This window comes from Heptranchias perlo, chromosome 3 (assembly GCF_035084215.1).
Source record: "Heptranchias perlo isolate sHepPer1 chromosome 3, sHepPer1.hap1, whole genome shotgun sequence".
NCBI classification, from domain to species: domain Eukaryota; kingdom Metazoa; phylum Chordata; class Chondrichthyes; order Hexanchiformes; family Hexanchidae; genus Heptranchias; species Heptranchias perlo.
The window spans coordinates 62,431,395-62,453,998 of NC_090327.1; the positions used below are offsets into that span (position 1 = coordinate 62,431,395).

Sequence of the window (22,604 nt, forward strand, 5' to 3'; positions counted from 1 at the left end):
GGCGCACAGCATCATGAACATGGATGCAGTGCAGGAAGAAGTTCAATGGTTTGACATGAGTGGTCAAGGTGAGTGAGGTCAACTGTCAAGTGGCCTCTCCTACCAACTGCACCACGCACTACACCCCCCATCACCCACATACCAATAAACTCTTTCCATCAGTACTCAACTCTTACAATCAGATGCTTCCTCTCACCCTTACACATTACCACTGTTTCAAGCCGCCCACCTACAACTCACAGGCCACACACACTGGAAGCTATTCAACCATGACAGGCACATCACCCAGACACACGTCCCGCTTTCTTGCAGGAGAAGGTGGCGCATATCAAGAGGCAACAAGTGGCAGTGCCATTTAGTCCCTCGAGCCTGTTCCACCATTCAATGAGATCATGGTGGACCTGTGACCTAATTCCATATACCCGTCGTAGCCCCATATCCCTTAATACCCTTGGTTCACAGTAATCTATCAATCTCAGATTTAACATTCACAATTGAGCTAGCATCAACTGCTGTCTGCAGAAGAGCATTCCAAACGTCTCCCACCCTTTGCGTGTAGAAGCATTTCCTAACTTCACTCCTGCACATCCTGGCTCTAAATGTTAGGCTATGTCCCGCGTCCTAGTATTGAAGTCTAGGAGACCTCCAAAAATGGTTACAAATGTCTCGGCAGCCAGAAGCTATAATCCAACCACTGACCTGTAAATCCTGCATGGTCCCTTTAAATAGCACTGGTGGGGGGTCCTCCAGGCATTCTGAGACACATTCAGATGGTCGGGGTTAAGACTGTGTGTTGAGTTTAGCGTTAAGTCCCAAATTGGTGTCTATCACTTTAAATCTGCGTTGCACACTGATTGAAGCCATTTTCTCCCTACTTTACATGATTCCAGCGTTCGTTATCTGTGCCTGCGCTAACTCCTATACCAAGATGGCGTCTGGAGCACGTCACGCAGGAAACGTGCGTGCGCGTCCAAGACGCCATCTTGGATGTCGGAGAGGCCGTGTAGCGCCGAAACAACAGGGGCTACACAGCCCAATTTAGTGCCCAGTATGTGGTAAGATGGCCCCAAATATTTATGAAATTGAATTGTGTCTCTTGAGGGGAGTTAATCACCAAAACATTTTCCTGAGATGTGTTTCAGTGCAATCTCTCTGTGACCAGAAGCAGTACTATTTGTGCACTATTTTGTTTCCTACTGTTTCAGTGTAAGACCTACGCATGTGTGCTGGAGAGTCACCTCATGGGACTGACAATAGACTTCAATATGGGTTTTGTATGCTTTGATGCTGTATCAAAGGTAAGATAATAAATTTAAGATTGCCTTTTTATTAACATCAATTTAGTTGAAAATTACTGCAATGTTCTTTCAGCTCAACATTCAAGCACTGCAGGCCTCAAATGAATTTGCAATGCTTTATCGCAAAGCTATCACAAAAGTTGAATCAAAGCATTCTTTAATTAGATTTCTTCACAGAAAACCCTTCATGTCAGATACTTTCTACCACATGGATAACTAAATTTGAATTAATGCCCTGTAGTTTATGAGCTATAATACGTCAGTATTTTGGGGTATATTTCTTGCTCAAGCTCTTTTATGATCGAAAGTCACTTTCTTTATATTTAATTAAACCTTGTAAAGTTAGTTGAAAATCACTGCCATATCAGTTAATATGGTAAATTAATCAACATTAATAGTGAAGGTCTCTTAACTATATCTAATTATTGACTATTCAAATCCATTCATATAATTTCATATTCAAATGTGAACATAAACCAATCAGTTCCTTTTCACATAACATATAAAAATATTTATAGTGTTTGTGAACCTGTCCAGCTTACTAACTGAGAATGGAGAGCTTTATTCGCTGTGCTAATTAAAGTCATATCTCACTGCTGCTAGACAGACCACTCACAGGATAGGTTTTTCTCATCCCTACACCTAAGGATTTGGCAATCCCCAGGCACAAGGAAGAGGAAAATGGGGCAGAGACCGTTACATCAGATTTTTGCTCCTCTTACACTGCTCCTGGATTTCGCTGGTAATGTTCGTGGGCCTGCACCTGTAGGAGATGCAGGGCTAATGTTCTGATTTAAATGAGGTGGGAGGGGACATTCATGGACCCCTGCCTAAGCATCCTCTCTCTATACTTGTTGGGCTGCTGAGAGTGGGGGCTCCTGAAGAAAACTAGCACGAGGGCCATCCAGAGGGTCTGCAGGGGTCCTGGAATCAGGCTGAAAATTGTTCAATCAAGATGTTAAATTTTTACTGACAGGCACAATCGAAAGACCTCAAGAGCTCTCCAGCAGTGGCCAGAGGTCCCAGTAGTGGCGGACTAGAGGGCAATGTGGCAATCTCTTCACTTTTCACTCAAACATGGGAAGCAAATATGATATGGGTCAGTGGGATAGTAGGAGAATGATGTGTGGCTGTGAAGGGTGGGGGCGTTGATGAGGTTTCTTGTGTTTAATAACTGACTCATCCATTTCTTCTTTTACATTGTGCGGATATGGGTAGTACAGAGGTGTGTCATGCTTCCAGCATCTGAAGGGGCATTTGTGCCTTTACTTACCTTGGCCAACCTAGTGAGGTCACCAAAACATTTACGGCAGTGAATAACTGTTCAGGGGGTGGGTGAAGTGGTACTGACCACCCGAGTCACCTCCCTCCAATCTTCCTGAACCTCTCTTTGCTGGAGCTTCCTTTTCCTGGTTGCCAGAGAGCCTTTCTCTTCTTGCCCATATCTCTGCCAACAAAACCTCCAACACAGCTTCTGAAAATCTGGGGGCTTTGGCCATTGCAAACGCTCCAATGTTGCACCTCCCTCTGCCACTGGAATTGTAACTTGAGCTCTAGCTCCAGATCTGTCCCTGTCTGTCTGTATCTCTGTCTATCTCTCTATCTCTCACTCTGTCTCTCCTCCTAATGAAAATGCTGTGGTTCTGGCCCTTTAAGCTGCAGCAGCCTTTGAACTGCTGCAGTTCGACCCAACCCTCACCCCCCCACCAGCAGCAGAGAATTAATCATGAGCAGGATTCCCTCTCTAAACCCATCCTGAATAGTAAATTAGCCCACCCTAAGGAAAATGCAGTCACATGCTGGTGGGATCACATGAATGAATGGAAATCCTTTCTTGCCATTTTTCTAACAGGCCCAAGGAAATCCAGGCCAGTGACCCACCAGCTTGCGAGCAACATCAGCACCTACCCTCTGTGGCTGTTTTTAGCCGTTTATGCCATTTCTCCTGGGGTCCTGGCAGCAGACCGGGAGGACCTCCATGGAAATTCCAGGCATATCTATTAAAGCGTTTGGTTCAATTTTGAATGCAGCCCAGCAGTGCTTCAATCAAGTGGCCATTCCTTCTGTGTGACTCTATATAGTCAGGATCAATGGCCTATTTGATCAAATCCAAGCTCAGTTCTATCTTTACATACACCACTTCCACCATGGGTCACTGGATAACAATTGGAAGCAGGAATCCTGGGTGATTTTTATTTGCTCCTCTTCAGCCTGGGAGAGCTGCGAATAAATGCAGAGGTACAATCACTGCAAAGATTAGCTAATTTAGATGGGTTGTTTCAAGGCAAGGCTACTTTACAACCCACAAACAATAAATTTACACGACTGCCTCATGAGTGTAATTAGAATCATATCCAATGCTTCTGTATCTAGTACATCTATCATAAAGAAAGGAGAAATTCTTTGCATTCACATGGCATCATTCACATCCGCGGAGCATCCCAAAGAGCTTCACAGCCAATAAATTACTTTTGGAGCTGTATTCACTGTTGTTATATAGGCAATTGCAATAGCCACTTTTCAAATGGCAAGGACCCATAAACAAAAAATCAATGAATGACCAGATAATTTGTTTTTTTTTGAGTTGGTGGTGCAGTTGAGTGCAGGACACCAGGAGAACTGCCAGTCCTTCTTCAAATAGCACCATGCAATCTTTTATACTCATCTGAGCAGGCAGGTGTGGCTTCAGTTGAATGTCTTATATGAAAGCCACCTTCCACAATACAGCAGTCCCTCAGTACTACACTCAAGTTTCAATCTAGACTATGTGATCAAGTCGTAGGAGTGGGGCATTGATCCCACAATCTTTGAGTCAGAGATGAGAGTGCTACAACTGAGCTAAACTGACATTCTGAAGTGGTACAAACTGGATTTAAGAATGTGAAAAATGGTTAAATCTCAAGCAATGAATGAATAGATCATTCCACAGTCATTAAATACATTTATAATCACAAGAGAAATATACAAGTAAATAGCTTGTGTGCAAAAGTATTTTGTATGCAGTCGTGCATATGCCTTTTGCCTGTAATAGATTTATTATTACCTAAAAAAAAGGCTTACTACTATGTGAATTAGGAGAAAAACCTGGAAGCATTTTGCCATGGATTTGATGGAATCATACCCCAAAATACCTTAAAGCATTTTTTCCCTTGTAGAGCTCTTTGAAACCCAGTTGCTGACATTTCATTATAAATGACTGTCCATGAGATTGAAAAATAGCTCCCGTATCATGACTTTGTGTAAAACAGACAGCGCTCAATCAATGAAATACCAAATATCTCAGTGCAAGAGTGTGATGAATGAGGGGCTGTATTTTGTTGTGTAGAGGTGGAGGGAGAACTCAATTAATGAAAGATTCAGTTTTCCAGTGTTGAATGGAGATCGGTAAACCAGGAACTCAACCAGTTTGCTCAAAGTTTGAGTACGAAATGACTGAATGAAGAGTAAGAAAGATAATCGCAATGATTTCTCTTGACTCTCCTGCCAGCTAAACTAATCTAATTGAAACATATTGCATGTTTGATTGAAGATTAGCCCTTCTGCATTGAGTAAGTAAGATATGACCATTTTGTTACAAAATTGAGATGTGCTATGAAAGAAAATGTCAGCATGGTGTCACCCCACAACCTCTTTTGCCATTAACCTTTTTTTCACGTGCTTTTACAGGCTGTTCTCTGGAGATACAAATTTTCACAGCTGAAAGGTTCTTCAGATGATGGAAAAAGCAAGATTAAATTTTTATTCCAGAACATCGACACTAAACAAATTGAAGCAAAGGTAATGTAGTGTGAAACTGATGTCAGACCAGACAAATCTGTGTTAATGGTGCTTTAAAAAAAATAATTATAGTGCATTTATCTTTTTGTGGCACTGGAATATTTTCATCAAGTTGAAAATAAGAGAGAGTAACTGTCCACTTCAGTCAACAGATTTTTTAAAAAAGAGATGAACTATTGAACTCTCCTAAGAGAATATTTACCTGAAAAGTACATGTGTTCTTCAATTAGATACTTTGGCATCCTCCAGAGAAGTGATTACAATGTCTGTGTTTTCAGCTGGAGAATGGGCTATTGAGGTCCTCAGGGAGGATGCCCTGTGCTAAAGTCTATTCACATTGGCTTCTGGAAATCAGACCACTGATATGTGACACAAATTGAAGAAATTATATGCAGTAGTACTGTAGAGTTTCCATGGAGAAAGTATATTAAAAAACAACTCTTATATAATAAGTGGGTTTTGCCCCATGTGTATTGGGAAGGCAGTTTTTCACAATGGAACTATGACCAACAAAAAACAATTCCATTAAGAGCTGTCAGAGATAAATGTTCACCCCAGGTGTCTGGTGGACTGGATTCAGATCCAGGCCAGGTCCCAGAGGTGACCATGTTCTGACTAGGGAAGAGGCAAATTGAGCTCCAAAGCACCCGATTTGCACTTGCTGACATACCCATCTTTAATCTATGGAGTTCCTGAACTCTGGCACAGTTTGGATATTTTAGTTTTATTGGTGTTAAAAAATCATAAATACTCAAAAACTGGGAAGCAATCCACATTGGAGAATGTTGATGAACATTCTCTGATTTTGTACACTGTGATATCTTCAATTCATGGATCACCAGTCACTCTCAGGGCCAGACGTTTCTGTTTTTAACATTTCATGGACACCGATGCTGAAAAATCTCCCGGTGTTACAGTAACAGTAGTACAGAGATCAAGAATAGCTTTATTTCTATAATATTAATTTTATATTAAACAAATATACCCTTTAAAATTCATAAATGAAGGCAAAATAGTTTTAAAATGCTAACTACTGCCCTACCTTGTCTTTCTCATACACCATTTTCCCTCTTTCTCTCTTTTATTAAACTCTATTTTAACTTTAATTTTCTGACTAATAATCTATAGGGATGATTCTGTTTCCCCACACTTCCATTGAAGAGTGACACTCACAGAAAGTGCACCAGTTAATCAACCCCCACAACAATGAAGTTTTATCTGGTTTCTAGTCAAACCTATGGCATCTTTTACCAACCAGAATAAGGGCCCCATTATCTCATTGGTAGCCTGAGGTACTATACAAAATTAAAATGATGGAGAGGGTTGATGAAGTTGGTGCAGTTGATGTTATATATATGGGCTTTCAAAAGACGTTTGATAATGTACGACAAAATAAAAGGACTTCAAGCCATAGAAGGAGATACAAGGAGGGGCGAACAAAACCTTAGTCAAAGAGGTGGGTTTTAAGGAGCGTCTTAACGGATGAGCGTGAGGTGGAAAGGTGGAGCGTTTTGTAGGGAGGGAATTCCAGAGTATTGGACCTAGGTGACTGAAGGCTTTGCTGCCAATGGTGGGGCTAAGGGGGATGATGCACAAGAGGCCTAAGACAGAGGAACGGAGAATTCGGGGTGGGGGGAGATGGGGGTGTAGATGGGCTGAGGCAGAAGCGGAAATTAGTAATGTTACGGAGGTGGAAGTAGCCAGTCTTTGTGATAGAGAGGATATTGGAGGTCAAAAGCTCAGCTTGGGGTCATAGATGCCCGTATCCTACCCTGTACCAAGTCTCACTCACCCATCTCCCCTGTCTTTGCTGACCTGCATTGGCTCCCGGTCCCCCTCTGCCCAAATTTCAAATTCTCATCCTTGTGTTTAAACCCTTTCATGGCCTCACCATCTCCCAATCTCTGTAATCTGCTCCATCTAAGAACTCTGCATTCCTCTAAATCCAGCCTCTTGTGCATCCCCAAATCCACTCACACCATTGTGGGCTGCGTGCCTTCAGATTTTTAGGCCCTCTACTCTGAAATTTCTTCCCTAAATCTCTCCACCTCTTTGACTCCTTTTTCTCCTTTAAGACACTCCTTAAAACCCACCTCTGGCCAAGCTTTTAGTCACCTTTCGTAATATCTCCACCTTTAGCTCAATGTTGATTTTTGTTTGATTATGATTCTATAAAGTACCTTGGGATGTTTTCCTATGTTAAAGGTGCTCTATAAAGGCAAGTTGCTGTTGATATAACCTTTCTAGTTTGCTATACATGGCTGCAGTTATAAATCTGCAATTACTGCAAGGATGTGTAATACATATGGAGTATGTTCAGTCTTTAATCAAAAAGGCGAGGAGGTGTTTTGTTCTTAGCATAATGTTTTATTAGGTGTTGCAGTACAAGATAAGTAGTAAAAGTTGTTAAAATACCATACTACAAAGGTAAGATGTTGGGATACAAACTGGCACAAGGTTCCGGAGGTGATCAAACTCGACTCTGCGATAAGATAATGAGCTGTTCAATCACTCCAAGAATATTCTAACTAGTACGCTTTAAGTCTTGCTATGTATATGTTACAGCCATCCATTAGTTCATACAGGACATTGAGCCTCCCCCTTCCTCTCATTTTGGGCCCAAACGTCAATCAATCTGTTGACTCCTGTACATTCCATAACAATACAGATACAGGCAACTAACAGTTTCCCAGACCGTGACACACTATAAACCTGAGATACTAATGGAGACATGGGCCTGGATATCTACTCTGAGCAGTGGAGAGAGCGGGAGGGAGCATTTCCAGATGGGAAACTTGGAAGTATGGGTTTCCTGGATGTCCTGACGATTTTGAGGTCAGAGCGTCTTTTAAATTTTTAAAGCAAGCCTCCTGCCTGACAGCCAGCGAGATTGACACGCTGGCTGCCTCTCGGATGGGAAAGCAGCCGGGGAATGGATGCCAGGTAAGTCTGACATCGGGGGACTTGGAGCCGGATATTGGGGAATGGAGTTGGTCTTGGGGGTGGGGGGCAGTCATTGGGGGAGGGGGATAGGTGATGGGGGGGATTGGACATCGGAGGGGTGGAACATCGGGGGGGGGGGGGCGGTCGGAGACACGGGAGGTGGAACATCGGGAGGGTCGCAGACATGGGGGTGGAACATTGTGGGAGGGGTCGGAGACATGGGGGGGGGTCAGATATCGTGGGGGGGGGGGCGGGGGTCGCGGCAGGGAAGCTTGTTGGGCCTGAAGGAAACACTCCTGCTCCTCCTGGACCACAAGCAGTACAATAAAATCCCATTGATCCGGGCCTTCTCGCTTCCTCTTACATGGCGAGAATCCGAAAGCCCGGGAATCCCGGCCCCCTGGAGTTAAAAATAAAAAAGCTATTAAAATGGAGGCCCGCAATCTCCTTAAAAGATTTTACTGACCGACTCGCTTCCTGAGAGCGGATTGGTCGCCCACCCCTCGACCCGTATCCGTTGAAACCGGCAGTGGGCAGATTGGAGGTGGGTTGGGGTCGGTTTTACATTTTTACAATTTTTACCTTCCCACCCGCCCCCAATCCACCCGTCCTTGGGGGTTAAAATTACCCCCATGGTGTCTCATGACCTACTATTATGACAAGATCTAAGCAATCTTTAGCTAAAGGTTAACAATTACTGGAACACTGTTTTGTTGATGCTCTTAACAATTTTTAACCGAAAAGCCTGTAAGCATGCCTTTCTCACACATACACTTGTATACATTCTTATTGTGATCTTTTGGCTGAAGGAGTGAAATAGCAAATACACTCGCTATTTATAAGGTATCCATGGTGTGGAGACAATGATACTGGTAATGTGTTTTGGGATGATTGACTGAAGGGGTAAGAATGCCTATCTCAGCACTTCTGGCCTGTTTCAGCAGACCTAGCCAGGTCAGCAGATTTCAATCGGAAGGAACAGGAATACTGTGATTGATATCTTTTCCCTGCAGGTAATAGGGCCTTTAGCACTGAAGCAAAGTATAGTTGCTTTTAAGTGCCAATCCCAGTAGGTCTTTCTGCTGCAGGTGAACCAGTATCATGGTGCAGTTGGGAAATCCAGATGGTTACATTGGGTTTCTTTTTAATTCGAGGCTCAAGATGAGGATCCATCAGGATATATTTAAATAGACCCTGAAGATGGTCAACTATAAGTTGTTTTCATGGTACAGTACATAAGAACATAAGAAATAGGAGCAGGAGTAGGCCAATCGGCCCCTCGAGCCTGCTCCGCCATTCAATAAGATCATGGGTGATCTGATCCTAACCTCAAATCGAAAGAACACAAGAAGTAGGAGCAGGACCCGGCCACTCAGCCCCTGGGCCCTCTCCGCCACACACAGGGCCTTGACCGATCCGAACTCAGCTTCATGTCCAATTTCCTGCCCGCTCCCCGTAACCCCTAATTCCCTTTACTTCTAGGAAACTGTCTATTTCTGTTTTAAATTTATTTAATGATGTAGCTTCCACAGCTTCCTGGGGCAGCAAATTCCACAGACCTACTACCCTCTGAGTGAAGAAGTTTCTCCTCATCTCAGTTTTGAAAGAGCAGCCCCTTATTCTAAGATTATGCCCCCGAGTTCTAGTTTCACCCATCCTTGGGAACATCCTTACCGCATCCACCCGATCAAGCCCCTTCACAATCTTATATGTTTCAATAAGATCGCCTCTCATTCTTCTGAACTCCAATGAGTAGAGTCCCAATCTACTCAACCTCTCCTCCTATGTCCACCCCCTCATCCCCGGGATTAGCCGAGTGAACCTTCTTTGTACTGCCTCGAGAGCAAGTATGTCTTTTCTTAAGTATGGACACCAAAACTGTATGCAGTATTCCAGGTGCGGTCTCACCAATACCTTATATAACTGCAGCAATACCTCCTTGTTTTTATATTCTATCCCCCTAGCAATAAAAGCCAACATTTCATTGGCCTTCTTGATCACCTGCTGTACCTGCATACTAACTTTTTGATTTTCTTGCACTAGGACCCCCAGATCCCTTTGTACTGCAGTACTTTCCAGTCTCTTGCCATCAAGATAATAACTTGCTCTCTGATTTTTCCTACCAAAGTGCATAACCTCACATTTTCCAATATTGTATTGCATCTGCCAAATCTCCGCCCACTCACCCAGCCTGTCTATATCCCCTTGTAGGTTTTTTATGTCCCCCTCACTCTCTACTTTCCCTCCCATCTTTGTATCATCTGCAAACTTTGATATGTTACACTCGGTCCCCTCCTCCAAATCATTAATATAGATTGTAAAGAGTTGGGGACCCAGCACCGACCCCTGCGGAACACCACTGGCTACTGGTTGCCAGTCCGAGAATGAACCATTTATCCCAACTCTCTGCTTCCTGTTAGATAACCAATCCTCCACCCATGCCAGAATATTACCCCCAATCCAGTGATTCTTTATCTTGAGCAATAATCTTTTATGTGGCACCTTGTCGAATACCTTCTGGAAGTCTAAATACACTACGTCCACTGGTTCCACTTTATCCACCCTGTACGTTATGTCCTCAAAGAACTCAAGCAAATTTGTCAGACATGACTTCCCCCTTTTTTTTTATTCGTTCACGGGATGTGGGCGTCGCTGGCAAGGCCGGCATTTATTGCCCATCCCTAATTGCCCTCGAGAAGGTGGTGGTGAGCCGCCTTCTTGAACCGCTGCAGTCCGTGTGGTGACGGTTCTCCCACAGTGCTGTTAGGAAGGGAGTTCCAGGATTTTGACCCAGCGACAATGAAGGAACGGCGATATATTTCCAAGTCGGGATGGTGTGTGACTTGGAGGGGAACGTGCAGGTGGTGTTGTTCCCATGCGCCTGCTGCCCTTGTCCTTCTAGGTGGTAGAGGTCGCGGGTTTGGGAGGTGCTGTCGAAGAAGCCTTGGCGAGTTGCTGCAGTGCATCTTGTGGATGGTGCACACTGCAGCCACAGTGCGCCGGTGGTGAAGGGAGTGAATGTTAAGGGTGGTGGATGGGGTGCCAATCAAGTGGGCTGCTTTATCTTGGATGGTGTCGAGCTTCTTGAGTGTTGTTGGAGCTGCACTCATCCAGGCAAGTGGAGAGTATTCCATCACACTCCTGACTTGTGCCTTGTAGATGGTGGAAAGGCTTTGGGGAGTCAGGAGGTGAGTCACTTGCCGCAGAATACCCAGCCTCTGACCTGCTCTTGTAGCCGCAGTATTTATATGGCTGGTCCAGTTAAGTTTCTGGTCAATGGTGACCCCCAGGATGTTGATGGTGGGGGATTCGGCGATGGTAATGCCGTTGAATGTCAAGGGGAGGTGGTTAGACTCTCTCTTGTTGGAGATGGTCATTGCCTGGCACTTATCTGGCGCGAATGTTACTTGCCACTTATCAGCCCAAGCCTGGATGTTGTCCAGGTCTTGCTGCATGCAGGCTCGGACTGCTTCATTATCTGAGGGGTTGCGAATGGAACTGAACACTGTGCAGTCATCAGCGAACATCCCCATTTCTGACCTTATGATGGAGGGAAGGTCATTGATGAAGCAGTTGAAGATGGTTGGGCCTAGGACACTGCCCTGAGGAACTCCTGCAGCAATGCCTTGGGGCTGAGATGATTGGCCTCCAACAACTACTACCATCTTCCTTTGTGATAGGTATGACTCCAGCCACTGGAGAGTTTTCCCCCGATTCCCATTGACTTCAATTTTACTAGGGCTCCTTGGTGCCACACTCGGTCAAATGCTGCCTTGATGTCAAGGGCAGTCACTCTCACCTCACCTCTGGAATTCAGCTCTTTTGTCCATGTTTGGACCAAGGCTGTAATGAGGTCTGGAGCCGAGTGGTCCTGGCGGAACCCAAACTGAGCATCGGTGAGCAGGTTATTGGTGAGTAAGTGCCGCTTGATAGCACTGTCGACGACACCTTCCATCACTTTGCTGATGATTGAGAGTGGACTGATGGGGCGGTAATTGGCCGGATTGGATTTGTCCTGCTTTTTGTGGACAGGACATACCTGGGCAATTTTCCACATTGTCGGGTGGATGCCAGTGTTGTAGCTGTACTGGAACAGCTTGGCTCGAGGCGCAGCTAGTTCTGGAGCACAAGTCTTCAGCACTACAGCTGGGATGTTGTTAGGGCTCATAGCCTTTGCTGTATCCAGTGCACTCAGCCGTTTCTTGATATCACGTGGAGTGAATCGAATTGGCCGAAGACTGGCTTCCGTGATGGTGGGGATATCGGGAGGAGGCTGAGATGGATTATCCACTTGGCACTTCTGGCTGAAGATGGTTGCAAACGCTTCAGCCTTGTCTTTTGCACTCACGTGCTGGACTCCGCCATCATTGAGAATGGGGATGTTTGCGGAGCCTCCTCCTCCCGTTAGTTGTTTAATTGTCCACCACCATTCACGACTGGATGTGGCAGGACTGCAGAGCTTTGATCTGATCCGTTGGTTGTGGAATCGCTTAGCTCTGTCTATAGCATGTTGCTTCCGCTGTTTAGCATGCATGTAGTCCTGAGTTGTAGCTTCACCAGGTTGGCACCTCATTTTTAGGTACGCCTGGTGCTGCTCCTGGCATGCTCTTCTACACTCCTCATTGAACCAGGGTTGATCCCCTGGCTTGTTGGTAATGGTAGAGTGAGGAATATGCCGGGCCATGAGGTTACAGATTGTGCTGGAATACAATTCTGCTGCTGCTGATGGCCCACAGCGCCTCATGGATGCCCAGTTTTGAGCTGCTAGATCTGTTCTGAATCTATCCCATTTAGCACGGTGGTAGTGCCACACAACACGTTGGATGGTGTCCTCAGTGCGAAGACGGGATTTCATCTCCACGAGGACTGTGCGGTGGTCACTCCTACCAACACTGTCATGGACAGATGCATTTGCGACAGGTAGATTGGTGAGGACGAGGTTAAGTAAGTTTTTCCCTCGTGTTGGTTCGCTCACCACCTGCCGCAGGCCCAGTCTAGCAGCTATGTCCTTCAGGACTCGGCCAGCTCGGTCAGTAGTGGTGCTACCGAGCCACTCTTGGTGATGGACATTGAAGTCCCCCACCCAGAGTACATTTTGTGCCCTTGCTACCCTCAGTGCTTCCTCCAAGTGGTGTTCAACATGGAGGAGGACTGATTCATCAGCTGAGGGAGGACGGTAGGTGGTTATCAGCAGGAGGTTTCCTTGCCCATGTTTGACCTGATGCCATGAGATTTCATGGGGTCCAGAGTCAATGTTGAGGACTCCCAGGGCCACTCCCTCCTGACTGTATATCACTGTACTGCCACCTCTGGTGGGTCTGTCCTGCCGGTGGGACAGGACATACCCAGGGATGGTGATGGAAGAGTCTGGGACGTTGGCTGAAAGATATGATTCTGTGAGTATGGCTATGTCAGGCTGTTGCTTGACTAGTCTGTGGGACAGCTCTCCCAATTTTGGCACAAGTCCCCAGATGTTAGTAAGGAGGACCTTGCAGGGTCGACTGGGCTTGGTGTTTTGCCGTTGTCGTGTCCGGTGCCTAGTGGTCCGATGCCGGGTGGTCCGTCCGGTTTTATTCTTATTATGACTTTTCGTAGCGAGATTTTACAACTGAGTGGCTTGCTCGGCCATTTCAGAGGGCAATTAAGAATCAACCACATTGCTGTGGGTCTGGAGTCACATCTCGGCCAGACCGGGTAAGGGCGGCAGGCTTCCTTCCCTAAAGGACATTAGTGAACCAGATGGGTTTTTACGACAATCCGGTAGTTTCATGGCCATCATTACTGATACTAGTATTTTAATTCCAGATTTTTTTATTTAATTAATTGAATTTAATTAATTAATTGAATTTAAATTCGCCAGCTGCCGTGGCAGGATTTGAACTCATGACTCTGGATTTTAGTCCAGGCCTCTGGATTACTAGCCCAGTAACATAACCACTATGCTACCGTACCCTTCATAAAGTCATTCTGACTTTGTCCTATTAAATTATGTTGATCTAAATGTTCCGTTACTGTCTCCTTAATAATAGACTCCAAAATTTTACCCACCACAGATGTTGGGCTAACTGGTCTATAATTTCCAGCCTTCTGCCTAATACCCTTTTTAAATAAGGGTGTTACATTAGCAGTTTTCCAATCTGCCGGGACCTTTGCTGAGTCCAGAGAATTTTGGAAAATTATTACCAAAGCATCCACAATCCCTACTGCCACTTCCCTCAAGACCCTAGGATGTAAGCCATCAGGTCCAGGGGATTTATCCGCCTTGAGTCCCATTAATTTACTGAGTACCAATTCCTTAGTGATTTTAATTGTATTTAGCTCCTCTCCCCCTAGAGCCCCCTGTTTGTCCAGTGTTGGGATATTCTTAGTGTCCTCTATTGTAAAGACTGAAACAAAATATTTGTTCAGCATTTTTGCCATCTCCATGTTTCCCACCATTAATTTCCCGGTCTCATCCTCTAAGGGACCTACGTTTGCCTTAGCTACCCTTTTATATGACTTTTTATATAACTGTAGAAACTCTTGCTATCTGTTTTTATATTTTTTGCTAATTTATTTTCATAATCTATCTTCCCTTTCTTAATCAATCCTTTAGTAGGCTGCGATCCAGTGTGATTATTGTCCTGTTCCTCTTGAGTAACAGACCCTGCTGCTTTCAAATTGCTCTCCTCTCAATCTGACATGTTGATGTTGGTGTGTTTTCAAGCAGTGAGAGTTGGCTGTGCTAACTCTTATTTTCATACCAAACTTATTTAAGGTCGTATAGTTCCCAATACAATTGGAGAAATAAACTCCATAAAAACAACAGCATTGGTCAAAACAGTAAGGTAAATATTATGTTATTCAGTGTAACCATAAGGAAGGTGCCATCAACTAGCTTGGAACATAGAAACATAGAAAATAGGAGCAGGAGTAGGCCATTGAGCCCTTTGAGCCTGCTCCGCCATTCAGTATGATCATGGCTGATCCTCTATCTCAATACCATATTCCCACTCTCTCCCCATACCCCTTGATGCCTTTTGTGTCTCAAAATCTATCTAGCTCCTTCTTAAATATATTCAGTGACTTGGCCTCCACAGCCTTCTGTGGTAGAGAATTCCACAGGTTCACCACCCTCTGAGTGAAGAAATTTCTCCTCATCTCAGTCCTAAATGTCCTAGCCCGTATCCTGAGACTGTGACCCCTCGTTCTGGACCCCCCAGCCAGGGGAAACATCCTCCCTGCATCCAGTCTGTCTAGCCCTGTCAGAATTTTATATGTTTCAATGAGATCCCTTCTCATTCTTCTAAACTCGAGTGAATACAGGCCAAGTCGACCCAATCTCTCCTCATACGACAGTCCTGCCATCCCAGGAATCAGTCTGGTGTACCTTCACTGCACTCCCTCGATGGCAAGTAGATCCTTTCTTAGGTCAGGAGTCCAAAACTGAACACAATACTGCTTGCTGCACCTGCATGTTTACTTTCAGTGAAATCAGTAAAGAAATCTTATGGTACCTTTAAGGCATCGTAGCAGATGAAAAGCCAAAGACTTACCAAACAATACCAGGGGTACTTGCATATGATCATGAAAACTCTACTACACTAATCAGTAAATGGTCTAATTTTAGGAACATGAATCTGAAATAAAATTGAGAAGTAGAAAATTGATCAGAGACTCTGTAGACTTAAGGCCTGATTTTAACTTATGGTAGGAATCAAGTGGGTGGGGGCCAAGGCGGCCAGCAAACCCTGGGCCCCATCTGCATGTTCCCGGTCTAATTCCCACTCGAAACTGGCAGAAAACGGCAGCTCTCCACCGAGAGGAAATGCAATGTGGGACAACAGGAGACTGCTCCAACACTCAGATAAGTCAATCGTTGGGGGGAGCTTGGGGCAGGGGCACCTGGCTCCACAAGGAAAGTAAAAAAAAGTTTTTTAAAAAGTAAAAAGACTTACCTCTTTTTGCATCTGCTGGCCCCAACTCCTCTTCCCGTTGGGTTTGCCTAGTGGAAAACCCACAACTACTTCCTCGCTCAGGCCCATGGCTATAATAGCAATCAGGCCCTGATGATGTCAACAGAGCTCAATCTGCATACTTAAAGCAGTTATCCTTCTCAGAGCAGGTTAAAATCATAGCCTGTATGATTGGTGGGTGGCATTGACGGGCGAGTCCCATGGGCAATTTCATCTGCCTGCCCGTCCGGTGTCTGCCAGGCAGGCAGGGTTAAAATTGCCCCTTTTAGTTTCTGCTTCAATGCTATGTTTTAAAATATATATTTTTTTCTCTTCTCTATTTTTTTGATGCAGGAGCTGGAATTTTCCAACCTTTTTGCAGTACTGCACTGTATACACTCCTTCTTTGCCACCAAAGTTGCTTGTATGGATCCTCTCTATGTTGGAAGTCAGCCTATTGCTGGGAAGGCCAAGTACAGTAACTGATGGACTCCTGTTCTTTCTATCCAGTTTGGAAGAGTCGTTGCTGCTCTGCTGAAGATAAATATTTAACATGGCACTGCCATGAGGGATTTCGATACAAGACTTCCAGTTCAGGAGAAAAGTTGTCAGCTTGCATTCATTTCCTGTGCCATAAGCTGCAAACAGTCATTGAATGAGATGAACTGAAATTTCGAGAGTTTGCGGATATAGTACCTTTTCTGATTCCAGTACTGTGCTGGAGTTTCCTCATGGACTGCAGTCAAACATTATCGTGGGATACTTCCTGAGTGAGGGGTGTCACTGAAGCACTTAATGTACATAAGATTTCTTATTGGAGGTATCTCTGTGAAAGCATCCCTGCAATTAAATGTACTTCTGGTGTTCCAAAGATGGAAATTTTTATGAATTTACAAGACATTTAAGTGTTATAGATATGAGATTTATGCAAGATAATAGTGTTAAGGAATATGATGATTAGAAATGAAGGGTTCAAATGGGCAAAGCGGATCATTTTTATGTAAAATAATTTTTGTAGTGGAAATGCCCTTATTTTTACAAAAAGCCCTGAGTGTTTACTGTTTCCATGATAAGTCTCTGAAAGACAGAAATCTGAACTCATGAGCAACATAATCAGAACTTATTCAGTGTGATAGATAAAAATATCAATAATCATCTATTCTTCTGTGAACCATTTGCACAAGCTGCTAAGGTCTAGCTAACATTTCTCTATTATGACCATCATTAGTTAAAGTATAACGTAACTTTAAATCCTTTAGAAATATACCTGTAAATTTCATATTTATCTGTACATTTTGAAGTACGACCATTCTGATAAAAAACTGCTGGTGGAATTTTAACAAAATGTGAGCTTTTTTTAAAAACTCATAATAATAATAATAATAACTGAACATCCAATATGATTTTAAAAGGCCTGGAAACGAATGGATTGAAATCATTCAATGTAAAATTAGCATAGACGGATTCACTTTTGTTAAAATTGCAGGCAGAGGAATTTCATATGAGTTCATTAACGGGTTTGTGTGCTAACATTACATAATGTGATTCTACTATATTAGAGGTCAAAACTAGCTGGACAACATTCGAGACATTTTTGTATGTGTTCTGTTAATCCTCTAAGCATGATTCCAAATCATCACACATGCTGAGGTACCTCTTGCCATGAGCTTTGCATCGAAAAATCATAGCAGTGGGCCATGTGAGGTACGTCACCAAATGCCAGAACTTAGAAAATCTACCTTGTCTTGTGTTATGCCACAGATAAAAATGGGCATTTCAAATTATTTTATATTTTTTGCTATTCTAGTATTGGCTGTTTCTTTTAATTATTTGTTTATGTGTCCCTCTTATTCTGCTGATATGAATACTTGATCCAGTAAATGCCTACGGTAGTTTTTTTAAACAGATCAGCTGAATCATGCTCTTGCATCTCGTTTGATCTGTCACCACTATCATATTTTCCATGTCATGTACATTTTTACTTTTTGTATGACTCAGTCAATTCTGAGGTCGTTAGAGGTCAAAGCCTAAAATATACAAATTAGATATTATAACTAAGATATTATAACTATCTCTAAAGTAGTCGCACCAAGTCCCGTTCACTCATCACCCCAGTGCTCGCTGACTTACATTGGCTCCTGGTCCGGCAACATCTCGATTTTGAAATTCTCATCCTTGTTTTCAAATCCCTCCATGGCCTCGCCCTTCCCTATCTCTGTAACCTCCTCCCGCCCTACAACCCTCCGAGATCTCTGCGCACCTCCAATTCTTGCCTTTTGCTCATCCCTGATTTTAATCGCTCCACCAATGACGGCCGTGCCTTCAAAGCTGCCTAGGCCCTAAGTTGTGGAATTCCCACCCTAACCTCTCCACCTGTCTGCCTCTCTCTCCTCCTTTAAAACGCTCCTTAAAACCTACCTCTTTGACCAAGCTTTTGGTCACCTGTCCTAATATCTCCTTATGTGGCTCAGTGTCAAATTTTGTTTGATAACGCTCCTGTGAAGCATCTTGGGACGTTTTACTACGTTAAAGGCACTATATACATGCAAGTTTTTGTTGTTGATCATTTATCTCATTGCTATTTATGAGATTTTGCTGTGTGCAAATTAGCTGCAGTGTTTCTCTAACTACAACAGTAACTATACTTCAAAAGTACTTTGTTGGCTGTGATGCGCTTTGGGACGTCATGAGGCGTGAAAGGCACTGTATAAATGCATATTCTTTCTTTACTTCTTTATGAAATTTGTGTGTTTTATTACCTTGGAAAATTCCAGGCTGTGAACAACTTGCCCTTAATACACAGACCATTTCTTCAATGTATAATTTGGGAAGACCGAAACCATTGTCTTCGGCCCCCGCCACAAACTCTGTTCCCTAGCTACCAATTCCATCACACTCCCAGGCCACTGTCGGAGGCTGAACAAGACTGTTCGCCACCTATTTGACCCTGAGCTGAGCTTCTGACCCCATATCATCTCTATCACCATGATCGCCTACTTCCACCTCCGTAATATCGCTCATCTCCGCCCCTGCCTTAGCCCATCCGAAGCTCCTGTGAAGCGCCTTGGGACGTTTCACTACGTTAAAAGGTGTTATATAAATGCAAGTTATTATCTCTATAAGGCATTTTATCTGGGATCACTACATATCCACTTTCACTCATTCCTTTGAATTTTTCAGTTGAATGCACAATGAAATAAATACAATATTCTTATATACTTTATCAGTAATGATTGGTCAGGGGAGGGAAGTCCGGGGCTCTAGGTTTTCTTGTGGAGCTCGGAAGAGCCTGCCTGCTCCTCCTGACCCACAAGGAAACTTTTTAAAAATATACTTACCTCTCAAGGAGGAAGCCTCCGAAAGCTTGTGAATTTCAAATAAAATTGCTGGACTATAACTTGGTGTTGTAAAATTGTTTACACTTCTCGGCCCTGTTCTGGCCCTGCTGCTCCTTTGCGCCCGGTCCCCTTGGCGAGACCGGCACCAGGTGCCAAACACAGCTACCGAGAGTTATAATGCATTTGGGGTCTGAATGATGACATCAAGCCCTGACTTTTGCGTATCCTTGAAGCCCTCGCCTGCCTGGTGCGAGAACCTTGCTGGCTGGACAGAATGCGTCTGTTAAAACGAAAATCACTTGAGGAGATCGCTGCAAGTATTTTAAGCCTCCGCACACCCCATACCCATCGGGCGCGGGGGGTTAAAATTGGGGCCTAAAAGATTCAGTTAAACTGTTGATAACACTTATGTTTGTGTGAAGGATGATTGTTACCCACCCACATAAGTACAAAGTGATATTAAGCAGTCATCTGGAAAGCAAATCAAAAGCTACATTCTGGAAAATACTGACATATTGGTGAGCTATTAATAGTATTCTTTTGTAACTAGTCATTGTACTAGCTGCTATTGGGTTCATTGTGTAATAAAAAAGAAAGACTTGCATTTATATAGTGCCTTTCATGACCAAAGCACTTTACAGCCAATGAAATACCTATGAAGTGTAATTAAAGTGACCTTTTTAGTGGTAGTATATAGATTACAATACTTTTTTTGTAAATTCATGATATCATTAAGAATAAGATTCATGTAATTGGAAAAAAATTGTCTTATACGAGTAAAATCTTGTGCGTGTTTGAAATTGCAATTTTGAATCTTTACGATCCTAATAAATCACCTCATTAAAAGGAATATAAATGAATATAAAGCAATGTGTAAGATGATAATATAAAATTCACATACATTGTGCACCTTCTGGGAACCTCGCAAACATTTATAGAGATGGTAAGACTTCTGGTATTGGCTTAGACTGATCTGGAGATGACAGACCTAAAATATATTGCTGGCTCTGTGGCACCCTGTAGCCAGGGAAAGTGGAGTTCATCTGCATCTAAATGTTGGTGAAATTTAGCAGAGAAGATTAAGTTTAAAAAGCTGCTATTTTTTAAATTAAATCGTTCTCAGAATGCGGGCATCGTTGGCAAGGCTGGCATTTAATTCCCATCCCTAGTTGCTCTCAGAAGGTGGTGGTGGGCCTTCTATTTGAACCACTGGTAGCTGATTTGCCACAGCTTTGAGGCCACTTCAGAGGGCAGGTAAGAGTCAACCACATTGGTGTTGAACTGGAGTCACATATAGGCTAGACCAGGTAAGGATGGCGGGTTGCCTTCCCTAAAGGACATTAGTGAACTAGTTGGGTTTTTACAACAATCTGACAGCTTCATGGTCCCTTTTACTGATGCCAGCTTTTTATTTCCAGATTTTTTAAGCTGAATTAGAATTCTCAAACTGCCGTGGTGGGATATGAACTCACGTTCTCTGGATTACTGGTCCAGGCACACAACCGCTATACCACCGTACCCAGGTTAAGTGTTAGTGATGTAAGGTCTGGAAATTATCGACAATTCGCATCGCATTGGTTGCTATTATACTGCATCGGGTCTGAAGCCAAAGTGGTATGAAACTATTGCTTTGCAGTGATGCAAACCGGCCTAAATGATTAAAGACATCCAGCTGTACTTTCTTAACAAATGCTGGTGTGTAAATCTATTGCTAGTCATATAGCACTCTATCCCACTCGTGGCACGCATAAAAGTGCATGTTTCAGTTCATAGGAGACTCGGTCCACTTATGGAAACTGCATCTCTGCCAACAACTGGGAAATAATGTTGGCAGAAAGCCCCAACCATAATAGATGGGTATCTGTAATGTTCTATTAATATTTTGCACATCATGTTTCCAGTTAAAAGCAAAACAAAAAACCACAAGCAGTCGAGAATTATCAGTACTATCCAGTTTAGGATTTGTCAGGTATTACTGCCTAATTCCATGACAGAGAAATTCCTCGGAGTTGCTTCCATTTCCCCTGGCGTTGCTTCCCCAGAAGTGCAGCAGAAGCCCCTTTTAGGCACGTTAATTGGGGTTCCCGCCTCTCTTCTGGCAAAGTAACGCCAACGGAGCGGAAGCAGCACCGAGGAATATTCTGGCCCATGTTTCTTCTTCAAATGTTATTTTGACGGCTTTCACCAAGTAGTATAATTTTCTTTCATCTCAAAATCTTTTAGAAAGTGTAGGGATTTGATTACAGTAATTGTCATTAATTAAAGGGGGGGGCAGTAATTTTACAATTACTTGATGCACACAGGTTACAGTTATAAGCAAATTATTCTTGTTTTACAGCTATAGTTTAGTGTTTATGCCCCCTAGCTAAATGATGACATTTGCTTTATGAGCTGGATTTAACTGAGTGGCTCCCTGGGATGCCTAGCCTGCTTCTGCATGAATTTAGTTTAAGATTCTGTTCAGCACTGTGTCAATACTGCTTACTCATACAACATGGCAAGGTAATGGACTGCATCTGTGAGAATTCCATCGAGATACAAGGTTGATTTGATGTCACTGCTTCAGAATTATTAAAATTACTCATGTCACTGTTTGTTATATTGAATGCACTAGCCAGTATTCTGCATTTAACCCTGAATTTTTCAAATTCTGATGCATTCAAAATACAGTTATGTCTGGAATGAGATATTTTCAATTGTCTCTTACAATATATTGTGGTTAACCAACTTCAATGCTGCTTTTGATCAAGTGACACCTACAGATTTACAGAAAACAGCACTTTTCAAGTCTAGCAGGGTTAGAAGATGACAATTGGACCAAGGTTGTTGAGGGGAGAGAAGGCAGATGGGGAGGGGACAAAAGGAGAGGGAGAGGGAAGAGGAAAAAAGTAGAGGGAGAGAGAGAGAGGAAAGGGTGAGAACAGGGAGGGGGACTGGAATTGGGGTGAGGGGAAGAGAGGGAGGGGAGGGAAAAAGCAAAGGGACAGGCAGGGGAGGGGGCAAAGTAAGATATGGGAGAGGGAGAAAAGAGAAGAGATGATGAGGGAAGTGGATGTGGGGAAGTAGAGCATGGCAGAGGAGGAGATGTGGTAGCAGGGAGGAAGAGAGAGAGAGAGAGAGAGAGCGGTTGGAGGAGGGAGAGAGACACGGACAACAGGGGGGCCTTGGATGATATTGCAATCTGCAGGGAGAGAGGTTGTGGTGGAAATTTTCTCTTCAGCAGGGGCCCCGACAAGCTATTTTCTAATCAACTGGGGTGGCAGGGAGGGGGGGGGATTCGTCTTCAGGGGGATGGTGGCCAAGTTTCTCACCAA

At 43.7% G+C, this 22,604-nt stretch overlaps 1 protein-coding gene across 1 annotated transcript in view; it reads left to right on the forward strand.

Annotated features, from left to right (window-relative positions):
* Positions 1 to 16,714, forward strand: part of sntg1 (syntrophin, gamma 1) — a 150,961-nt gene extending 134,247 nt beyond the window's left edge. Inside the window, exons 15-17 of the mRNA XM_067977096.1 lie at positions 1,206 to 1,298; positions 4,965 to 5,075; positions 16,307 to 16,714. Coding sequence (XP_067833197.1) covers positions 1,206 to 1,298; positions 4,965 to 5,075; positions 16,307 to 16,438 — 336 coding nt within the window. The 3' untranslated portion in view covers positions 16,439 to 16,714. The remainder of the gene's footprint in view (positions 1 to 1,205; positions 1,299 to 4,964; positions 5,076 to 16,306) is intronic.
* Positions 16,715 to 22,604: the final 5,890 nt, after the last annotated feature.